The sequence below is a fragment of the Quercus suber genome, unplaced genomic scaffold (genome assembly GCF_002906115.3).
Source record: "Quercus suber isolate HL8 unplaced genomic scaffold, Cork oak 2.0 scaffold_21, whole genome shotgun sequence".
In the NCBI taxonomy this organism is placed as follows: domain Eukaryota; kingdom Viridiplantae; phylum Streptophyta; class Magnoliopsida; order Fagales; family Fagaceae; genus Quercus; species Quercus suber.
In genome coordinates, this window is record NW_027069486.1 from 1270825 (window position 1) to 1294996 (window position 24172).

At 34.9% G+C, this 24172-nt stretch overlaps 3 protein-coding genes across 4 annotated transcripts; 1 reads left to right on the forward strand and 2 right to left on the reverse strand.

Annotated features, from left to right (window-relative positions):
- Window positions 1–2541: 2541 nt before the first annotated feature.
- On the reverse strand, window positions 2542–8907 carry LOC111997207 (uncharacterized). Its single transcript, XM_024029273.2, is given in 9 exon segments — window positions 2542–2886; window positions 2979–3038; window positions 3118–3216; window positions 3337–3432; window positions 4481–4588; window positions 4673–4723; window positions 6046–6494; window positions 6497–6565; window positions 8280–8907. Coding segments are annotated over 9 exon segments (1503 nt in total). The 5' UTR covers window positions 8785–8907; the 3' UTR covers window positions 2542–2820.
- Window positions 8908–10060: 1153 nt separating this feature from the next.
- LOC111997208 (pentatricopeptide repeat-containing protein At5g14770, mitochondrial) lies at window positions 10061–16960 on the forward strand. 2 transcript variants are annotated; one of them, XM_065763937.1, is made up of 5 exons: window positions 10061–13447; window positions 14237–14360; window positions 14974–15243; window positions 15677–15748; window positions 16505–16960. In XM_065763937.1, coding segments are annotated over exons 1-2 (3234 nt in total). In that variant the 5' UTR covers window positions 10061–10214; the 3' UTR covers window positions 14238–14360; window positions 14974–15243; window positions 15677–15748; window positions 16505–16960. The 2 variants fall into 2 exon arrangements, with proteins under 2 accessions (XP_065620009.1, XP_023885042.2); XM_024029274.2 differs by lacking the exon at window positions 14974–15243.
- Window positions 16961–17393: 433 nt separating this feature from the next.
- LOC111997206 (maltose excess protein 1-like, chloroplastic) lies at window positions 17394–23689 on the reverse strand. Its single transcript, XM_065763943.1, has 8 exons — window positions 23168–23689; window positions 21686–21859; window positions 21040–21330; window positions 20784–20873; window positions 19191–19292; window positions 18867–18985; window positions 18171–18233; window positions 17394–17985 (listed from the first exon to the last, which is right to left on the reverse strand). Exons 1-8 carry the CDS (start codon window positions 23420–23422, stop codon window positions 17826–17828), a joined length of 1254 nt encoding a protein of 417 aa, XP_065620015.1. The 5' UTR covers window positions 23423–23689; the 3' UTR covers window positions 17394–17825.
- Window positions 23690–24172: the final 483 nt, after the last annotated feature.

Below are 24172 nucleotides of genomic sequence, written 5' to 3' on the forward strand. Positions count from 1 at the left end.
AGAACTTTACCCAAAGCGATATTCCTATCTTATTTTTCTTTTTCTGTACAAAACAAAGAACTTTACTCAATGTTCAAGAAAAGGTAACAGATTGGCGATTCCATTGTAGCCATGTGACACGTCCAAGGTCCACCTTATTAAGTTCCAATATTCATAGACAGATTGAGTTTACATATGAACCATACCTAGTCCATTCCGACTACTAAATAACAATTGTCCAAAACTGATATCTATGTACATCCACAAACACAGGCTATATGCATGGATTGAGACTCATTGTTTGATTCGTGATCTAATCAGATTAAAAATAATATTTCGGAATTAACTTTTTCTGCTAAAACAGCAACACCGACATCCAAGCAAAACTTTCCGAAATTTGTTCATACTCACTTTACTCTCCTAAAAATAATAATTATTGGAACCTCATTTCAAAATATGAAACAAGTTTGCTCAAGGCCATTAGTAATACATATTTCTATCCATTAATTAAAAAATAATAATAATACTAGAGATACAAATTTTTTTACAAGTTGCTGATGTGGTAAGTAGTTATTGGTAAATGAAAAAATGATGTTAATGGTAGGCCTAGGTAAAAACCAATAAAAAGTTAATCACATTAACAGTTTGTAAAAATGTTATAATATAGTTTATGCTTGTAGTATTACTAAAAGAAACACATTTCTAGCTCAATGGCGTTGTCTCTATTTAAATTATTCATCACGTTATTGTAACTTGTAACTATTAAATTATCAAAAAATAATAATAATAATACATATGCACATGTTTTACAACTTACGTGTGATTGATAGGTGAGCCAATTAACATACGATCATCCATAATTAATGTTAACAACAAATGATCTTCCAGCCAAAAAACAACCGATCATCCACGATGAGTGTTCGTGTTTACAAAAACTAAAGCTAACAATATCCATATTACTTTACCAGGCATTTTACCAAGAAACCAGCTAAACCTCCTGTTGCCTAAATCATTTATAATTATTTATCCCCAAGGTCTGAAAATTTCTTGTTCTGAGGAAATTAACTAGCCTAAAGTATTATTAAAGAATGCATTGTGGGTGTAGCTGCAAAACATTGTATCTGGAGAGTTCTTCCTGTTGGGAGATTCAACATGGCAACATGCCTTTCAGAACTTGATACTCAAATAGGCTTTTTAAAATTTCCTATTGAAAGCCTACAATTTCAATTTAACAAGGCCTGTGCTTAATGATATTTAAAAGGTATCTTAAAAACGCACTTATAACCATTCTGACATAGTTACATATAACAAGAGTGATACTATTAAAAATCCAAGTTTTTTGAAGGAAGGGTAAGTGGGGGAAGAAAGATTTGAAAGATTTCCCCAAACATTACCATTCCTAGCTTATCTAATGAGGCAATGAATACTATTCCTGTTCTCCATTTCCAGGAAAATTACATTTTATTACCTTTAATTATACTTTATACCCTAAATTTTTCGAATATATGTTTTGCATCCTAAACTATAACATTGTTACACTTTACACCCCGACATCAAGTTTACCATTAACTTGGATAGAAAAATACAACACCACGTGAAAAGACCTAATTGTCCATCTTCTCAATATTTTAAAAATAAAAGATAAATTATACTTTACCACTCTAAACTATACTCATAAATTACACTTTGCACCCTAAACTTTGAATTTCCATTAAAGTTAACAACGAACTTAACATCATGGTGTAAAGTATAACAAGAGTCATAGTTTAAGGTGCAAAGTGTACATTCAAAAATTTTAAGGTGCAAAGTGTAATATAAGGTATAGTTTAGGGTGATAAAGTGTAATTTCTCCCATGTGATATTACATACACTAACCAAATCATATTCTTTTCAATTTTGCAGGATGAAGTTAAAATTGAGTCTATTATCATTTTTTTTTTTTGGTAATTTGAAAATTTTATTCAACTAGCAAGAAGGAACAAACTCAGGACAACGCCTGTTACAAGAAACACCATTACGCTTAGCTTCAACAAAGGAAATCAATTCCTTGGAATGAACATAATGAATACTAAAATCTAAGTCTTGGGAGTGGCCAAAATTAGCTAAACGATCCGCACTAATATTGGCCTCTCGGTAGATATGCCTGATACGAACAAGGGAGAATTGGAAAAAGAGAATCTTATAGTCATCAAAAATAGGAGAGATCACTGAGTTACTGTAGCTGGTAATATTGCTTAACACATCAACAAGGGCTTTAGCATCAAGCTCAACATCAATAGCAGGGAGCTTCATTTGGTGACATAACATCAAACCATCACGAAGAGCCCAGGCTTCTACCGTAAAACTGTTCACACTACCCATTTTCCTTGTAAAACCAACCACCTAGTTACCCAAACCATCTCTAATCAACCCTCCCCCTGCTGCCTTTCCCAACGTTGCATTCCAAGACCCGTTAGTGTTCAATTTTAACCGTTCAGTTTTAACCACCCTTGCTCCGGCTTCTCTAAGCACCATCCTATTAATGCGTCTTGGCTGGGAGGCACACAGGAAGAACTCCGAGCCTTGAGAAATAATAATCTTACAACATTTATTTGCAACAAAAAGTCTACAACATTGCTCCCCTTTATCTTGCTGGTAAAAATGTCAGCACAAAAATAGAGAAAGTAACAGTAGTGGCAAAAAATAACTACCGCATACAAGGGTTAAAAAAAACAATTGAACAACTAAAAAAATTTGGCATTTTATCATCTAATATGTAAAGGAATACAACCCTCTTTTAGATTCGAGGAAACATAAGTACAAAACGGTAAGAATTGCAGTTGACCCAAAAATGCAACCCTATCACAGCAAGTACTTCTCAACAACAGTTCGGCCAAACTTTTCTTGAACATCCTTTGGAGTTTCAACCTGAAAATTCACAGATAAGAGCAAATCAACATGAAATTTTGAAGAATATACAGGTTTAAAGCATCCATAATATTGAAAGATGGGCAGCTTACAGCATTCAGAGCTTTGAAGAGAGCCTTAACAGTGTTGTGAGGATTCCTTGAGCCAACAACCTGCCAAGAGTTTTTGTTGTCAGAGCAAATACCAAGATATCATGATATAATCCTTGGATTCAGTTTGGTAGTTAATTACCTTAGACTTGATATTTTTAAAACCAGCTAAATTCAAAATGGTTTGGACAGTTTTTCCAGCTTTCATACCCGTCCTAGTTGGTGCAGGCCAGAGATATACCTAAAAGATTATGCAGGTTAAACTTAAGGTAATTGCACAAAGAAACCAAGGAAAGAGAGAAAAAGAGACAATATAAATAGAAAAAGACATGGAATCTGAAATAACCAAAAACACATATACCTTGGTCTTCTTATATGCTGTTTGTACTGCATGTGCAATCGTATGCTCCTCATGCCGTTCCACATAGTGGAGATTTTGAAAGCATTTCTCATATGCCTGGTTGATTTTAAATCAAAAAATTAATGCATTCAAAAATATCATGTGAGTAACATAAGAGAGGGCACCAGCAAACCACCACAACATTGTCTCTTGGGATTGAAATCAAAATTCTTCATTCATTTAGGTTCTAACACACAAAATACAAATTTTGCATGCAAGAAGCATGGTTAAAATATTCAAAAAGTAAAAAGGGATGGCAATGGTTACTACCCTCACAGGGTTTAATAATTTTTCCTTCTTGAGTGTATGATCCTATGCAACCAACCACACTTTGTTCTACAGAAAGGGGACAGTCAAGAAAAAACACCAATAAAGTGGGCTTCACTGAAATAAGAATAGAACAATGTAAATGGCAACATAATATATATATATATATATGCATTTCCCAAGAAGTTCAGTCCTTGCATGTAGCACCAAAGGACATGAGAGGAAATCAGCTGAAATGATAAAAGAGATTAAATTCTATAAGTGATTGCCACATTAGCATTTTACTTAAAATTTATTAAAATTCAATACATCCTACCACACCTAATAACATCTCGATAGATTCCCAATTTGGTTGGATTTATATATGGGTATTAAAATTGATTGAGTGTGATTGTGTTTATTCTTAAATATGTGATAAGATGATGTGGCATGTTAGGATTGGAGGAGTAAAACATGGGTTTTACACCACGTCCTTATAGAATTTAATCTCATGATAAAAATGTTGGAGCTTTTCCCTATAAAAGACTAGATTAGATAATATTAAAATAAAAAAAAATAAAAAAACAGATACAATCTCATGGGTATCAAGAGCTAACTGCATCAAAATACCTTTTGATATTTCTTATACTGTATTGTTATTGTACAAGATGAACACAAGAGTATCTGTGTATTGTACAACATATATTGCACATTATTCATAGTTTGACTTATATCCAAATCCTGAATGTAATATGGTAATCAAATCAAGTAATTTTGAAACAGTAGGAAGTTAGAAAGCAGCAGATAAACAAAAAGGACCCCAAATTCATAAAAGAACTAATAGAACCAATAAAAATACCTTTTGAAGAGCAATAGGAATTGCAGGGCCTTTGGCTTTAGCAAAACCAACAAGACCATGATAGTTTCCACATGCTAAAATAGCAGTGTATTTGACCACTTGCCCACCCTACAGTAAATATGATTAAGATATAAATAAAAATTATATAGACATTATTTTCAATAACGAGAAATTAAAAAAGGGAGTCAATACCTTAGTAACTTTACAAGTTCGATTGACATCAATCAATTTCACATCAAAACCCTGCAATTAAATGATAACAGCTCATTGAATGAAGGAACATAGGTAACCAAGAACAAACGCTGCATGGAGAAAAATATAAAACTAATTGAAAAAAGCTGGAAAACACTGCAACATATCTATAATGAAGATAACTGCAGAATATAAAATATAAAAGTAATTACACGAAGAACAAATTTTGTTAAGTACAGTCAAAATCATAAAAGGTTTGAGTAAAAAAGAACAATTTATCCCAGGCAAATCAGCTTAAAGATTTCAGGACAAGGCAGTCACCATGTGCTCTGTGTGTGTGTGTGTGTGTTTTGTGTGTTTCATGACAATACCTAAACTCTTGACCTCTAACTGGCTTCCACATCAACCAAGTTCCTTCAAGAAATGAGACACTGAATGTAGAGGAAATGGAAATACATTTCGTATTTTAAGTAATGGTCTATTAAACAAAGATCAATCTAAGAAATGGAGGCATTAACCTACAAGCTAAAGATCATATTGAAGTTCCAAAGATTTTATTTTTTATTTTTTATTTTTTTGTGATAAGAAAGTTCCAAAGAATTTTTTGAAGCAAACATGGTGCCATCTACGCATTATACATGGAAAATACTAACGAATACCCTTAGGGCATTAGTTAATAATCTATTTAATGAAAGTTTTTATGGGAAAAGGAAAAAAAAAATTAATGCTTTGACAGCTTTTTTTATTTCTCATAAAAGTGATGTCAAAACTTTTCTAAAATAGATTATTAACTAATGCCCAAAGGGTACTCATTAGCATGACCCTTTATACATATCTAAGAAAAACACAAACCAATGAATAGAATCACACTCCAGTAGGACATGATTTTCCTTGATATGACTAGTGAGGAATGAGCTTAAATTTAGACAATTTATAATCATGCCAATGAGCTAAAGCTCAATGGCATTTCCTCTTCCCATAATAATGGGATAGAAGGTGAAATCCTGGGCTCCTGACCCACTGGGTGCATGTGTAATTTACCAATAAAAATGACAATTTTAATCATTTCAAAATGCTACCAATTATGGTCATATTTAATTCTATGAATTGAAAAACCAAGAAAAGCAAGAGAAACTTCTCCACAAAAAGACTCAAAACCAAATGAAATTGTACAATACTTGCATGACAAAGAAAAGAGCAAAAGGAAAAAAAAAGAACAAAAGCTACAACTTACAGAATTTGTATTCTCACATCACAATGTTAACCAGATGAATTTTGAATATTTAGGACAATAAAAAAATCAGAAATCCTCAAGTATGCTGAATTTTATCAATTAACAACGAAAAATGGAGCAGGATGATGCATGCACTTACTTTCCTGTACAGAGGTCTTCTTTTCTTCTCTGTCAAATCATTTCTCTCCTCGGCCAGATCTCTGATCTCTTCCTCTAAAAGCTTCCCCTTCTTTCCAAATGTATGGTCCAACTCTGCTAGCTTCTCTTCAAGTTTTTTGTCAATGGAATTAATCTTTGCTATCAGTATGTCATCCCTCTCTTTCATGTCATCAAATTCTTCCTCGTCATCGTCATCCCCTTGTATCAATTGCTTTGCCTTCTCAAATCCAGGCTGGTCCAAGAGATCAGCAGAAGCCCCAACTTGTTCATGGTGAATAACTCCATAATTGGCAGGATTGTTAGGATCATAAGCTTCTGTCCATTCCACCAACCTCATAGCCCTATTTAGTTTCTGTTGAAGAATGAATTTATCCTTTCCCTCTGCTACTTTCAAACGATTCATCAACTCACCAATGACCCGATACTCAAGCGGAGTCGGAAATGCTTTTGCTCAAACTTGTCTATTTTATACATCCACTTGAATGCGTCATCAAGTGTATCTGTTAGATATACCAAAAATAATCTCACATCAATTTATATAAAACAACACTTTCTTTTTATTAATAAGTAACTCACACACTATACAAGAGTTCAACCTATGACCTTGTCCTCCATCCCATTCTTATGGGGAGTCAAAAGAAGAAAACACAAATAAAGAACATGAACCCTCCATTGTGTTGATCAGAAACTTAGAAATGGATAATAAAAAAATAAGAATAAAATGTTTGAAAACAAAAATGTCAACATTTGAAGTCATTTTTTTCAAAAATTTTACAGTTTCTCTTCCTTACATAGCAACCCTAATAGAATATTGGACATGAGCATTAGTTTGCGAAAGAACAGGAAATTTTTATTAACTAAATTAAAATTTTCTGCTGAGTTACAAAGAGCACTTCATATAAAGCCCATACTGAAGGGAAAGACGACTGCAGAGAAGACATTAATTGAATTATCTTTGTAATTCAGCAACATTTAGTGCTCCCTCAATTTACAGAATGGCCAAAAAGCCAGAGAATAAAAAAAAGAAAGCAACTCAGAATGAAATACAAACGTATATTAATTTATGTTACTTCCTGTATGCATGGTGAGCGTGAGTGTGTGCGCTGGGGGCACATGAGCTGTCAGGCAAAACAAAACCCAACAACTGTGAAGACTGCAGGGCCAGAAAAACAAATTAATGTCCCCTTCCCCCACCACCCGCAGCTCCCCTTCTCTTCTATCCACACAGAACTTAAATGGAGTTGGGAGCATCTCTTCCACTATCTTTTTATTTTTTATTTTTTTGATAGGTAAGAAAGAAATATTATTGATAATAAACAGAAAAAAGAAAACAAAGTGTTCACGAGATGAACACCTTAGATATGCAGTAGTATGAACACCTTAGATACAATAACCAATTAAAGTTAAATGTAGTCTTTAGAATGTGAATACATACATATATTTGTTTCAGGCTTTCTATAGATCGTGATGACATTACCATATCAAAATGGCAATGAGAGGGAGGTTACTGGCAATTCTTCCAAAGTTGAAATGATGCTCCTTGACCCAATTGTAAAGAATCCAAACTCAGAAGTCTATCGAACATAACTTCCAATAGGATGCACTAAGAACACTTGAGGTTAGAACTTTTCTTCTCTTTTTAATAGTAAAGATGGGATTATCCTTAATTACTCATATTTATCTAACATGGATCATCTTCTACAAAGCTCTTCAACTGTCATCATATCAATTGAGAGCTGCTGAATGTACCTTTTCCCACAACCCACTAGTTGCAAAAAAACCTATGCTACTCAAAAATAAATTAAATTATTAAGAAGAACAAAAATGTTCATTCAATCCCCACCCCCAAAACCCAAAAAAAATGATAATTACATTTCTAGTGCAAAACTGTAATTTAAAAAGTTGCACTTTACTAACTTGAGCTAAAATTTCTTAGTAAAAATTAGCAAACTTGCTGATAAAAAGAATTCCATTTTCTATACTATTCCCACTCCCATACTTCCTAAGACACATCATCCCAAACTCTTCTACAGTTTTACTCAACGACAACGTTACAAACAAAACCATGAGATAACTATAAATCCAGTATTAAAAATTAATTCTTTAGTCTTTTCCTGCACTTTTCAAGCATCCAAACATATCACTCCAATTCTATTCAACACCAAAAATCATCCAAAGAAGCAAACAAACAAACAAGTGGAAGACATTCAATACCAGCTTCAGTGAAGTTCTTAAGCAACTCCTCGTGCCGCTTGAACTTCCTATCAAACTCATCCTTCCTCTTCTTCACTGCTTCATTGCTAAACCTCTCGTCGTCATCATCGCTATCAGAGTCCGAACGCTCCTCGTAGCGGTTCAATTCCCCAGTGTCCTTAAGCTTCTCTTTCTCAAGCCTCTCTATCAATGGCATAACACCCATGTAATCTTCCTCATCCTCAGCATCAATGTCTTTGGTGTCCAAGCCAGCCCTTTTCCTCTGCTCTCTTTCTCTATGCCTCTCTTTCTCCACCTCGGCAAGGAGGTCATGGACCACCCTTTCGGAGACTGTGGAGTAATGGGTCTTTGTTAGAAATGAGAATTTCGGTGTTTGGGAGGTGGGAAAGTGTGTGAAAGTAGAGATTTTCCGGGAAAAGTGGAGTGGGGGTTTTGTGGGTTTATTCAGGACTTGATAGTTGAGGAGGAGACGTGACCATGAGAATGGTTGTGATTTGGTGGCCATTGTTGTTGTTGTTATTGTTTCATTGCAATGGAAATGTGGATCAGAAGAAATGCCTGAGGTTTTCCCAGAGGAAAGGAAAGTAAGAGAAAATGACAGAAAATTTTGAAGTAGGGGTTAGGGTTTTGGTTTTTTTATTTTTTATTTTTAATTCATGGCCCAATACATCACGTAGTGGATCTAGAATCTAGATGGACTTCCTATCACATGATTTCGGCCTGAGAAATTGGGCCTACTATTTTTTTTTTTTAAAAGAATTAACGGCAGAGAGAAATTGGGCCTACAATTAAGGCATAGACTCGAGAGGAAAGTGTGGAAACTAGAGATAATAGCGCAGATTTTGGGTATAAAAGAGAAGCATTAGGTTTAAGTAGCAATGCAGGCAAACAGTTAATGGTAAGTTCTTAGGAGTGATTATTAGGTGCTCTCAAAATATAGTTGATTCATAAGTGTCATTACTATACTTGACTCACTTAAATTTTGACTTATACATAGCGTGTGACTACCCATGCAATAATAAGATTTGTCATTACTCGAACTCATAACTTCTAAACTTACAGGTAAAATAGGTTACTGAAGCTTTCTATTACTAAGCCACTAGTGATAGGATTTCAACTTACAAACCTATAACTCCTAGGCTTGCAGGTGAGATGGGTTATAAAGGCATTCTATCACTGAGCCATGGGGATGGAACCATGTCTAACATAAGAGAGGCCATGCCCCTACAAAATTTTTAAATATTAATTAGTAGTAGGTAAATATAAGACTCACCAATTATTTATTTATTTATTTTTATATATAGACTCTCCCTTCCCAAGAAAATAATTGGGCCCCTAATTATGACATTTCTGTGGAGTAAATTAGAAAAATTTTGTATACTCAATAGAGTTTAGAAAGATGTAAAACTTTCGTATAAGATAAATGTTTAGAAATATAACTTTTGTATGCAATATATATGAGTTATGTGTATATGATACTTTCCTTGAATTGTGAATCAATGTGATAATTAGTCTCTTATATCTCAAAGTAAAAATTCTGGTTGTGCCAGTAACGCCACCTCTATAGTGGTAATAAGATTTTAACTCATGGCATTCGGTTTTTATTTATATATATATATATATATTTTTTTTTATCATTAGGTCATTTTAGATTCAAACTTCATACCCTTCTCAAAAAAAAAAGATTCAAATTCATAATCTCTTATTCCTCTTCAAAAAAAATATATATATATATATATATATCTCTTATTCCTCTATAAATATAAGAGATTAGGATTACAGTTGAGCTAGGTGAAAAAAAGACCCCCCAAATCTACGGAACTAGCCAGTTACAGAAGAAAAAAAGAAGACAGTGGAACAGAAAGGAGAAGCATAAATACTTAAGGAAGCAGACTGCAGATAGAAGCAGTCAATAGAAGCTTTACCTGAAAGGTGATGCAGCACTTGAAGAAGCAAACAAAGAAGACCCTCTTTCACTTCACATCTCTCTCCCAGTCCTTCACTTTCTCATCCTCAACTAAGCATCCAATTCCAATCCATCTCTTAAACCTTAAACCCCATCAAAACCCTCTTCCCTCTTCCCATCCAAAATATGAAACCAATGCCATCACTTTCCCACCTCCAAAGTCTCATCTCTATGCCTCATTCTTCTGCACCCTCATCCACCTCTACTTGTCCTGTGGAAGATTTTCCAAAGCCTCAGACTCCTTTTTCCATATGAGAAGTCACGGTATTATTCCCATTTTGCCGCTCTGGAATCGGCTTCTATACGAATTCAATGCTGCTGGCTTAGTTTCTCAGGTATGGGTTCTTTACAATGAAATGCTCTCTTGTGGGGTTCTGCCCAATGTTTTCACTACCAACATATTGGTTCATTCTTTATGTAAAGTGGGTCAGTTGGGTTTGGCTTTGGATTTGCTTAGGAATGCTGAATTTGATACTGTTACCTATAATACTGTCATCTGGGGTTTTTGTCAACAAGGATTGGCTCATCAGGCTTTTGGGTTTTTGTCTGAAATGGTAAAGAAGGGTGTTTGTATAGATTCTTTTACTTGCAATACTTTGGTTAACGGGTTTTGCCAAATTGGGTTGGTATTAAATGCCGAGTGGGTTATGGATGATTTGGTTAGTGGGGGGTTTTGTGGAGATGTTATAGGTTTGAACACATTGATTAATGGGTATTGCAAAGCTGGGGAAGTGACTCGTGCACTCGAATTGATGGAGAATATGAGAAATGATGGTTTTTTGCCTGATATTGTTACTTATAATACTTTGATAAATGGGTTTTGCAAGACGGGTGATTTTGTTAAGGCCAAGAGTCTTATGGATGAGGTTTTTGGGTCTTGGAGTGACAAAGATCATGCACTTCTGAATATTGATGATAGTGTGGATTTGAAACCAAACCTTATTACACACACTACCCTCATTAGTGCATACTGTAAGCAGCAAGGGCTGGAGGAAGCATTTTCTTTGTATGAGGAAATGGTTATGAATGGGTTCTTTCCTGATGTAGTTACTTACAATTCCATTATATATGGCCTTTGCAAGCATGGGAGATTACCTGAAGCAAATGTACTTATGAGGGAAATGGAGAAGATGGGTGTGGATCCTAATCATGTTTCATATACTATCCTCGTTGATTCCTTATTTAAGTCAAGGAGAGCTGTTGAGGCTTTTATCCTTCAAAGCCAAATGGTAGTTCGTGGCATTGTTTTTGATGTGGCTGCGCTTACTGCTTTTATGGATGGACTTTTTAAGGTTGGGAAAGCTAATGAGGCTGAGGTCATGTTCAGAACATTTTCAAAACTTAATCTAGTTCCAAACTATATCACCTATTCTGCATTAATTGATGGGCTCTGCAAGTTAGGAGACATGAATACTGCAGAGTCTATATTTGAAGAAATGGAAGAGAAGCATGTTTCTCCAACAATAATTACATATTCCTCTATAATTAATGGCTATGTGAAGAAAGGCATGCTTGATGAAGCTGTCAATTTACTGAGGAAGATGGTGCAAAGAAATATCCTGCCGAATGCTTTTATATATGTAACACTGATTAATGGCTATTTCAAGGCAGGCAAGCAAGCAACTGCTCTTGATCTATATAATGAAATGAAAACCAGAGGATTAGAGGAAAACAATTTTATCCTTGATGCTTTTGTGAACAACATGAAAAGAGGAGGAAGCATGGAGGAGGCTGAGGGACTGGTCAAAGATATGATGTCTAGGGGCTTGTTGCCTGACCGTGTTAATTATACGTCCTTAATGGATGGCTTCTTCAAATTTGGAAAGGAGTCAGCTGCTCTTAAGATGGCCCAAGAAATGACAGAGAGAAATATAGGGTTTGATGTTGTTGCATATAATGCTTTGATAAACGGTCTATTGAGGTTAGGAAAATATGAACCAGCATCTGTTTATACTGGAATGAGAGAGCTGGGTTTGTCTCCAGACCATGCTACATACAACACAATGATGAATGCATACTGCAAACAAGGGAACTTGGAAAAAGCTTTTGAACTCTGGAATGAGATGAAGAACCAAGGCTTTCTGCCAAATTTAATCACCTGTAACATTCTGATTACAGGGCTTTGTGAAGTTGGTGATATTAAAACTGCGGTGGACATCTTGAGTGAAATGTTGGTTCTGGGGCTTCACCCTACTTTAACCACTTATAGAGTTCTGCTTGATGCATCTTCAAAGAGTAACAGGGCAGATGCAATTTTGCAAATGCATGAGAAACTCCTAGATATGGGGCTTAAACTTGATCAGTCAGTTTATAACATTCTAATCACTACCTTATGCAGGCTAGGGATGACCAGGATAGCCACTTCAGTATTGAAAGATATGAAACAAAGCAGAATTTTAGCAGATACTATTACCTACAATGCCCTTATACGGGGATATAGTGTAAACCGCAATGTAAATAAGGCCTTTGATGTGTATTCTCAGATGATGCTTGAAGGAGTTTCTCCAAATATTGCTACATACAATCTCCTTCTAGGGTGTCTTTCAGCTGCTGGTTTGATGACAGAGGCAGACAAATTACTTGGTGAAATGAAGGAAAGAGGATTTGTCCCTAATGCTTCTACTTATGATACTTTGGTTTCTGGACATGGTAAGATTGGAAATAAGAAGGAATCAGTAAAGCTTTATTGTGAAATGGTAACTAAAGGCTTTGTTCCCAAAACTAGCACCTACAATGTGCTTATTAGTGATTTTGCTAAGGTGGGAAAAATGGGCCAGGCTAGAGAGCTTCTAAATGAGATGCAGGTGAGAGGGGTGTCCCCTAATTCTTCAACTTATGACATACTAGTCTGTGGCTGGTGCAATCTATCTCTGCAACCAGAGTTGGACAGAACATTGAAAGCTTCATATCGAGCTGAGGCCAAAAGTTTATTCGCAGAGATGAATGAGAAAGGGTTCATCCCATGTGAAGGTACTATTTTATGTGTCAGTTCCACCTTTTCTACACCAGGAAAGAAGGCTGATGCTCGGAGGCTGTTGAAGGAACTGTATGAGAGAAAAGAACAGATGAGAGATGGGATGATAAGCAGAAGACAGGAAATCTCTATCATGGATAGCCAGCCGCTCAAGGCCAATAAAAGTATATGTTGCTGCAACATTCCAATTCATCAGTTGGATGCCAAGCATGAAGTACTTCAAATATGGTATGCCTTCTTGACGCCTTGGTCTTGGCCTGTGGTGTTCATATTTTCATGCTATACTTTTCACCAAACTGATTAAAAGTCTGTTTCTATATGAAAAGAGCATTAGAATTCAGCCATTAGCCATTCTGACTTAGCATTTTTTCCAGATTAACACTGACAATAAGGTTGAAAGCCTCCTGTTTTGGACTCGCATGTGTAAATCCTTGCTTTGAACTTGGGGTTCTAAATTGCATTCGTCAGTTTTTAATCATTATTTATGATATGATAGAGAACATTTATTTATGACCTGAAACCTACAACTTGTAGATCCTGTGGTAGCATAAGAGGCTCATTTACATTTCTAATCTTCTTTTTTCTCAATAATAATATTCTTTTTCTAGGGAGGCATCATCACTATGCCTCTTTAAGTCTTGGTGCACTTTCAGCATCCACAGAAAGCATTCTCTCTCTCTCTCTCTCTCTCTCTCTCTGTAATTTATTTTGATACTTACTTTCAGAGAAGAAAGCACCAATTTTTTAATCCGTCATGAGGCTTGGAGTACAATCCATATAGTGTCTATTTGGTTTAATTACTTGTTGATTCCTTGATATTTCCAGCTATTGATATGATCTGTGATTTATTTATTTATTTTATAAAGTAGACATTATGTAGTACAGGGAAAGAGCCATTTCTTCTTTAATTCCTTTAAGTTTGGTTCTCAGAGACATGGTGGATCATTTCAATTTTAATCCTGAGTTGCAATGCCCAGTTACATTTAAGTACTAATATTTTTAATGTTTACTTCGCAGAATTTCTTCCACCCTTTGTGGCAATCTATAGACATAATGACATTTCCATTTTCCTGAGTGTTGGGAAATACAGGGAAGGAAGAAATGTTGAACCCCTATTCAAAGCTTCAAAGCAGAAAGAGAGGTTGGTTTTACTCTTGTAGGAAATAATGAAGGGAAAATATTTATAAGTAGAACATAAATTTCAAATCAAAGATAATAATTTCTCATACTGTATTTTGTGACCATGCACAAAAATAAAAACAGAAACAGATAATAAAGGAGCTCCCCTCATGCTCTATCCTGGCCTTAAGAGTCTCATTTATTGCTCTCTTGGATCCAGTTAATGGCAATGCCCTTTTGTAAACTACAAAATATAATCTCTCTTAATTTCTTAGTAGTAAATGTTCCCTGGTGAAATCTTTACTATATTTCCTCTTTTTAGCACTTCAGAAGTTTTGTTCTTTATTTCTTCACTCTGCTTTAAGTCATTTATTCCCTTCCAGCATAAGCTTTACAAACGTGCCCTGCTGATTGAACCATTGGAGTGGAAAGATGGGCCCTGAAAAGGAGCCATAGACAGCCTGATTTTGTGTGTCTATCAACTGGGACATTCCCACTGTTCAGATAAATGATATCACTATTCTGCATGTCATACCAAAGCATCAAGCAATGCATATTTGTGGAAAGCAGTTTAACTTTATTATTTTCTCCCTTCTCCTGTGTTTAATTTATTGCTTTGTTAATGGTAATATCAGGGTGAATATGTTGGAGGCTATCATGTTCTGGACAGTTTGATACTAGATCCTATTATAAAGCCTTCAGAGGAAACTGGGATATTGGGTTTCCATGGAAGAATATATGGATTAAAGGGTTCCACACAAGATAGGATTTTTTGGCAGCTGCATCAAGGATGATTTTGAAAGGGGAAAATCTTTTTGAGAAGGGTATAGTTATAGTTAATTGGTGTTGTACGAGCAAGAAAAGTGCAGATACAGTATTTTGGCCTCTTACTTCAGTGTTTGGTGGTAGGAGAACTTTGGGTCGTTAGTCTTTTTTTTTTTTTGGGGGTGGGGGGGAGATAAATGGGGATGCCAAAGACAATTGTTGATGCTCCTCTTATTAATACAAAGATTATTTACTTACCAAAAAAAAAAAAAACTACCAGGCTGCCACATTGGAACATTGATTCTATTCATTCTTTCCTTTTAACTGTTACTTAATAAAACACAACAAACATTTAATTTTCATATGCTAATCCATTTTTTTAATTTCCCAATGTGAAGATATTGATCTGTGCTCCTTGAATAGTAAAACTCTGCAGTTGCATTTAGTTGGCTATAACTATAGATTACTGAAAGTACATTTGCAAAGATGCTACTGTGGAAATGCTCTTTGAAAGGTGAACTCTACTTTTTATCTTATGCTTACACATTCTCAACTGTTTGATATCCTTACTAGGGTGGTCTAATATTTTGCTGGAGGAACATGGAAGCCAGGAAGCTGAAAGAGCTTTCGAGAATCATGAATTAGGTAACTTTTAAATATGTTATCATTTTTTTTTTAATATAAATAATAAACTTCATTGAAATTGAATATGATATCACTTTTTTTGTATAAATAATCATTCATTTTAAAAGAGGGGAATGCTCGAGTTTTATACTCCTTTATCACTTGCATACCTTCATTAAAAAATGGTTATTAAAAACTGGAAATCCTGTTTTTTTCTCTTGCATACCTTCTGACGTATCTATTCCAATATGACAAACCACCTACTCTATCTTCTGATTCTCTACCAATAAAGAAACTCTATCTTCCTTTCCCTCACCAATTTATTTTCTCTTCCTAATAAAATTACTAATTCTCTACATTCATTTTATTACTTGAAATCCATTGAATTTTCTAAACTTGATTAAGGTTTATAGTTGATGACAACTGATTTTTGTGGAATAATCTCATCCAAATTTCTAGTTCAACAGGTAAAATTTATTAAATCTTCTCCACAATTCATGAATTCTCTTTAATTCACAGTCCTTAAGTGCGCCGGGACACCCAAAGCTAATTCTCAATATAATAACAAGACTTTACTAAATCCAGTGACTCGTTAAATTCAAATCATTATTGTAAATTTATAACTAAGATTAAATCATATTTCAGTTGAGTTTATATGAACTTATAATTTCAATCTTCAAATTTATTGTTTGATATTTTCTCTTTCTGTATCACTTTAGGCATCCATGGATGTTGCTTGGCATCATATATTTTAGGTTGAAATACGTTGTTTTGCAGAATCAATTTACTTTGCACTTTGGGCCAAGATCAAAAGGTCTTGAAAAGTTTGATGCGTGGAAAAGCCATGACTTGTTTGTTCAAGAGATACGGGACCTAAATGTTCCTAAATGCGTTCCAAGTTTGTTAAAACGTCAATAGCCACTTGTCCATATCTTTTGAAGGGATTTGGTTTCCATTTAAGTGCACCTGGACCAAAGAGAGAGAATCCTGAGACTTTTTCTGGTCCTATATAAGGGACGTGTTGAAGGCTTGGAGCTCCCTTTTTCCAAAATGTTGGAAGACTTTGTTTCAAGAGATGAGAGGAAGACACTACAAAATCTTATACATGGCCCCAGCTGGATATAATTGACTTGGGCAGTTTTCTTTCATTTTTAATCATATTATATTGGTAGGAGACTAACTTCTTTTGTAAAACTTTTGTCGTTCCAAATGAAGGATATGTTTTCCTCTTAACTTTTTAGGTACTATTTCCATACCATTCCAATCCAAATCAGCATAATCAAAAACTGCGCATTCAATTCTAAATTTTTTTGATTCTGATAGGATGATTAATGGTATTTTGAGCTTTCTTGCTATTCCTTTTAAACTCCCATACTTACAAGCATTTCCGGATAGTTTATTTTGCTAGTTTTTTCATACATTTTTGTTTCTGTATACTTCTTGTATGTGAAACTTCAAACTAGTTGGCTTGCTTAAAATGGTCATGTAATAGTTCAAACCTTTTAAGAAATGAGCTGAATTACTAGATTGAAACATCCAAAAATTAAGGAGAACCTCCTCTCCTAAGAATGGGATGGAGGATGAATTGATTCAAAATTCAGTGCCCAGTTGGAGGATGAAGTAATGGATTCAAATCTCTGATACACGACTTACCAATCAGAAAAAATGTTCCAACGGAGATGATTATATTAACATCCCTTGTAGCCTTATTTATTTTTGAACAAATTACAAATAAGTTGGACAAATGAGGGCATTTGACCCTAGAGAGAAAGAACACTATTAAACAAGCAGTGATTGAAAATTGGACAAATTATTATAGGAGATTATGCTACATGCAGGACTATTTTGGAGCTGATTTTATACTATCATTTTAAAAGTTACACAATGTGCTATTTCGAGTTCACTCCATAGATAAAAAGCAGTGGTAATATGGTGAAAATGCTGTATGATTGAAGCTTGTAGGGTGGCACACTATTGCCACAGATGCTGCACCAGCATCCCAGCAGAAAAAGAATTGTTGCATTTTATGCTTAGGATCTGAGACCACGTCACTTCTACATCAGTTGAGCTCCATTTGCAGCATCAACTTGGCTTCAAGTCAAGAACCAAAAACCAACTCTTTTAAGGATCTCAAAGGTGAGTTGTATCCATACGCTATGGGGTCTCTCCACAGAGCCATTCCTGTTGTAAGGAAAATTATATTAGAGGGTTTTTTTCTCCCATGTTCAAGACTAGAATCAAGTTTAGAGCAAGAAAAACTTGATGGTCGGCTCAAGCACATAAAATAAATTAAAAAAAGAAACCCAAAGATTTGTGGGGGGGGAAATACAACACAGATTCAGTTGAGATCAAATTGTCACTCAGTAAACATAAAAAAAAAATATATATATATATATATATGTATATATATGTAGAGATGGACTATTCATTAGGGATTTCTTACCAGTACAAGCATAGAATATTCCCATATCCATAAAACAAAGTAGCCCAAGTTGAACCAAGAAACCTGCAGTCACAATTGAACCAACTTTTTACTAATATATATAGTTAATAATTCATCAAAGCATCAATGAATAAAACTAAAACATCAAAGAATCAGGTCAACAAAAAGCATGTTAAAACCAGGTCAGTAAGGAGTTCACTAAAATTTATTAGTTGGTATCTAACTCCCTGGAAGTTAAATGATATATGTTCAAGAATTCTATGATACTTAACATTCGTACCTAAAAATGTTTAGATATATTTGGTATAGGTCATAAATATGTTATATAGAAGATTTCTAGTGAGTGGAGATAGCCACTTGGACAGAAAACTCCACCTCCCACACCCCTTCAGATAATGGAAACTGATAACAATCAGAGTTACTTCATAGGAATACCTTCTTTTCACCCAAGAACTAACTTAGATGGTAATCTTTACATTATATAGCATGGTGGGCATTGTTAGAAACAATACCATGATAGATGATACACATAATTATTTTGGCAATGTAGTGTTCAAATGCAAGTTAGAACAAACTTATTCTTCTAGAGTTGAAATGCAGTGGGTTAATCTGTGGAACATTAGCAAGTTAAACAGACCTATGAATATCTTATTCAACATTGAAATCAAAAAGAACATAGAAGGACAAGGGCATTACCACATAAAATCACGAGTAAAGAGGGCACGTGGAATCATAAGTCCATTTCCCATCATAGCGAGTAACATTGAGAAAGCTGATAAGCCTCTGATGTTATCAGGATTCAGGAAATTTGTCCACTGAACAGGAAGCACAAATTGTTGTCAGTGTATGTACCGGTGAACTACCAGCTAACTTGAAGCTTAATCTTGTATCATTTAACCATTATTCTAACTCTCCTTTTCACATGAGTTTGATTGTTCAACTATTGATCTAACACATACAAAATAAATTTTCCTATTTAAAATGTCACAATTCTAAGACAGCACCACAAGATTAGATTACCATTTGTGAAACTGGCATCCACATGAAGAGAAGTGTAGCCGTCCACCCAGATATTCCTCCAACAAATTTGACACCTTCCTCAGAAAGTTTACCCATTCGTGCCTGCAAATATTAGCAGCTTCATGTTAGGGGGGAAAAAAGCTGAATCAGACTGCCCATTTCTTGGTCTTAATCTAAAAAACATTAAAAAGAATGACAAAACTTTTTTTTTAAAGGCATCTATTGCAGATAATGAACCCTGAATTAGTCACTTTTATGTTAATGACAACAAATTAATCTCACAACAATTTTACAAAAGAATTATGTCTGGATGGAAGGCAAAAGGATAGGATCTTTTCACTTCAGTTTGGCAATTTTAGAGTGAAAATAAGTGACACAAAGGAAATTGATAAGAAGTGCATTGAAGTTTGTAGTAATTTATTTTTGTTTAGCATTGGAAGGAAGAAAAGAGAAGATTTTTATTTTCCTAAATAGTTTCTATTGATTTTGTGTCATAATTAAATTGTAAATATGCTTTAAATGTTGTACATACATGAACACTTCCAGTTTTCACCAATTCCATTCAATTTTGGACTGAAGTACAATGAGAGCCTAGTTCCTTTCATTTCTGTCTTCACTTTCTTCTCATTAAAGATCCAAACATAAGTAGTAATTAAAACTTTGAAATACTTCACTTCTCTTCCTTCCACTTCTCTCAATCCAAACACACTGAATTATGTAAAACCTCTAAGGTTTGAGACTTACCACTTAACATGCTTGGTCAAGGCTATAGCAGGATTAGAATTAAAAAAAGGCTTAATTTTTAAAAATCATCAGCATGTTATTCAATTATTTGAACTGTGATAATATCATGAATAAAATGTCCTGTACATCAGAGGCTTGATCCCACATTACTCAGGTAATGGAGACCTTTAGGTGGATCAGGCAAACATATAGAGAGAAAAATCATCAGAGATCAATTTGGTGCTCTTGAATACAAAAGTAAAGATCAACACATACACCTGAATGATATGTTTTAGAACTGTACATGACAAGGCCAGATCACTTTAGCATGGACTTGATTTGGCTCAGTAAGTGAAGTTCAAAAAAAGAAAAACCATGTAAAATGAATTGTAACATTCTATTATTATTGAAGTTATTGTTTGTATTAAATTGACCATGTTTTGACACAGAGCAACCTTTCTTTATCATTTTCTACAATGCACACATACTTGAGTTGTCTAATATTAATTTTGATAGGTCTGCTCAGGCCCAAGGATTCCAAAATTAAGGCAATCACTGATGCTGCTGTGCCTGGAGAAATTATAGAATGCATCCTGACTCCTAGAATGAAGAGATTGACCCATGATCCAGCACGCAGACTTTAATCATGTTGAAAGATTCCGTGCACATTGTTCCCATCAGGTATATTTGCCCTTGTTACAGTTCTATTCTCCCTTAATCTACCAACATAAGAGAGAGAGGAAACTTTATGCACCTCGAACTAAACTGAATGATTCATGTTCTAATGCTTTCACCACATTTAGGACTCATATCTTATCATAGTAACATGAATAAAAGTAGATAAACAGCCCACAGGTAGGTAAAGCTTACCATAATAACAGCCGTGACAGCTACAACAAAAGCTATTGCCCCTGGCAAGGTACTATTCGGTATATATGGTACAAATGTAGACCACATAATCTGCATCCAAACATGTTTAAAAGGATCAGAATTATAAGTGCCAGATATAAATAAATATTTTCATTGCCTAAATACCAAAAATAAAATTTAGAATAGATGTTTGTGTTTGGGCATGCAAATAGAGAGAGAGAGAGAGAGAGAGAGAGGGGGTGCTGGAGGAGATTACTTGGGGAAGGACAGATAGCCCGCCAACAGTGATAAAATCTTCCCAATAGTGCCAGATTCCGGCATCGAGCAAATTAAAATAATTCGTGAAATTCAATATAAGCCCGGCTGCAACAACAACTGAAGTAATCACAAAATAAGGTAGAGGCATGGCTTCTGCGATTGCAAGCTGCAGGAATACCACATATTGTGATACTACGCCCAATGTTTGCACAACAATCACCTCCTTCTCCCTCTTCTTTGTAAAGTATGAGAGCAGTGAAAGGTTTCCAAGTAAACCAGTGAACATTCCCTGCATTAACAACATTCAGTCCCTTAGGTTCCAAAGGCAATGCATTGTCTGGTTGATAGTAAAAAGTGGCCAGGGGGGGGGGGGGGGGGGGGTTGGGGGGGAGTGGGGGAGTAGGGACAGTTTTAAGTTTTGAATCTTTTCTCCATAACATAAAAACAGAAAGAGGATTGAAACATCACTCAACAAAGCCTAAGAAAAGAATGTCAATTCTAAAACTTGATATTGTTGATTTCAACTTTTGCCTGAATGTTTTCTAAGAGCCTAAACTGAGGACATTAAACAATAATAAATCGAAAGATTAAAAAGAATTTAAAAGTTTGCTTTAAATGATTAAGAAGCTAGAGCAATGCTGTACCAGCCATGGGACCGCCAGAAGGGCTGTTTTGTTCCCTGCCAAAAGATTGCGAGCATTCAGGATGATCTGAGGCAGTTGCATCAACAGAAATGGGATATTTGATGCTCCAGCAAACTTTGCTGTCAATGAATCCCATTGCTCAAAGCTCTTACTGCTCCTTAATCTCACTGATCCCTTTCAAAACCCCCAAAAGAATCCATCAGTACATTTAACTCAAACCAAGGGCTTACAATTCAGCTTACGCAAGCTAATAGAATAATATATATAATAATAAAATCTGAGACATTATAGGAGAACAATGTTCTTGGTCCTCGGAATTGTGGGGATTAACTGAGCTTCTGAAGTATTTAATCAGCTGAATGAAGTCAAGCTTTTAAGAACCAGAGAGCACAAGATATAAGAAATCAAAATAATTTACCACAAAAGACAGGATTAATGATTAGCAATTCATTGAAATCTTAGACAATAGATGATCCAAAGAGAAAGCAAAGAACCAAGCCAAATAGTTATATATACAACAACAACAACAAGCCGTAGTCCCAAATTTTTGCGGTCGGTTATGAATCATAACCTTAATAGATTAGTCGGATTTACCCACATGAATTATTTTCCGTCATTCTATTCTATCCTAAGTTATACTCTTTTTTATTTTTATATTTATATTTACTAAATTCATACTCTCTGTTATCTTCGTCATTAACTTGTCACTTTTTACTACTTCTACAAACATTACTCTTTGGTCTTTCCTCTACCTTTTTTCACTCTCTCAACTTGAATCTACTCACTCTTTCTCACTGGCCCATTAATCGCTCTCCTCTGGCCAAAAACTTAAATATCAAAGCCCAAAATAATGGAACATTTATTTAGCCAAAGCTTTAATTGTCATACTACTCACATGTGTGGTTTTTCCTTAGCCCATTTGTTGACAACAAAAACAAAAACAAAAAGGAGAAAGGGAAATGAAATCTTTTGAAATATAAGATCCAAGTCAAATAAGTGTTCCTAAACTAAACAAGTGCCCCAACCTTTCTGCAACCACAACCACCAAAAAGAAAATCAGAAGTTTGCTGAGGTATGCATTTCTTGAGATTAAGAATCATATAACGAGAAATGAATTTTCATTGCTAAAATAAATAAAAGGCCAAGAAATTGAATCTTTAGGATAAGAATTCTACACCCCAATTAAAAAAATAATAATAAAAAAATAAAAACAAAATGATCATTTGGAAAAAGTCAAATCCAAGTCAACAAAGTGTGCAACAATTCTACAACCGACAAAGAGCAAAACTTTAGTCTGTCGTTCATTTTTTGGCAGACCCAGAACTTGTTAGTGGGGGTTTTCTTACTTTCATTGGTAAAGACATACTATTTTCTCAGCTGGCAAACACAGCATTAGTTAAACACTTAACACAACGAAACTAGCACCAATTCGTTAATAACAATCATAATATATAAAACAGAGAGCTGGGATTGCGGAAATACCTGGTGAAGTGGATGTGGGACATCCGAGTCAAGAGCAGCAGTAATCGGAGAACTGACTCGTCGGTTTATCAAAGTAGTGAGCGAGTTGTATTTCAAAGATAGAGGCTTTTGGTTTTGGTTTTGGTTTTGAAGGGTCAAAGACAAGGTGGTCTTTAGCGGTGGAAGAGAGTGGCAATTGTTTGGATGCAAAGTACGATGTTGAAGACTATGTGGTACCTTGTTACAACCATAGGAAACTACTAGAGACTTAGCCATTGAATTGGGATTGGATTTTTCAACCTTTTGTAGTAACAACAAGACTTTCAGAAGAAAAGACTCAAAAAGAGAGTGAGAAAGAGATTGTGCTTTGTTTAAAGCAAAGATATATATAGGACTCAGAAGAGAGTGGCAGTGACAGTGTCTTTACTTGGTGAAACGTGAATCGAAAAAAGTGTTACAGTGCAGATTGGGTGGTGTGAGATGTGGTGAGTGTGGAGAGGACACGTGGAAAGTTCAGTGATATTTGCTGCATTTGTAGGATGGGTTTTGTGTGCTTGTGCATTGGATGCGATGCAATGTGTGAGATATTTAATGCAACAACTAGACTAGAAGAAGTACGAGACGCCAGAGAGTTCGCAGGATCCGAAATCCAATCCAAGTGAGCAATTGTCCACCGTCCAAGCTCGTGAGCTGTCTGCCTATGAGTGTTTGACTTAATTTCAGAAAAATTATTAGCTAATCCTCAGCAATAAGGACTTGATATTCATTTCTAATCGTTAAGAGATATTATCCTATCATTGTACTTTTGAAATAGTAAATATTTACTTTCTGGTTATCAAAAAAAAAAAAAAATTACTTTCCGACTTGTATGGTTGGTTTGAGATGTTTTCATTTTCGCCCCCATTTGTATAATTTTTTCTTTTGATTCTTCTTGTAAGTTGTAGTTATGTTTGAGACAATTTTTAAATAGTCGTTTTGTCTACATGTGTGATAATTGATCCATTTAAAAAAACGATATAAAGTTCT

Bases quoted from the DNA above. Each gene is read 5' to 3' on its own strand.
- LOC111997208 (XM_065763937.1), top strand. From the start codon at position 10,215: ATGCAGCACTTGAAGAAGCAAACAAAGAAGACCCTCTTTCACTTCACA.
- LOC111997206 (XM_065763943.1), bottom strand. From the start codon at position 23,422: ATGGCTAAGTCTCTAGTAGTTTCCTATGGTTGTAACAAGGTACCACAT. The intron at 21,331-21,685 runs GTACAGCATTGC...TTGTTAATGCAG, and splicing joins TTCTGGCGGTCCCATGGCTG to GGAATGTTCACTGGTTTACT. The intron at 18,234-18,866 runs GTAATGCCCTTG...TTGTGACTGCAG, and splicing joins TTTACTCGTGATTTTATGTG to GTTTCTTGGTTCAACTTGGG.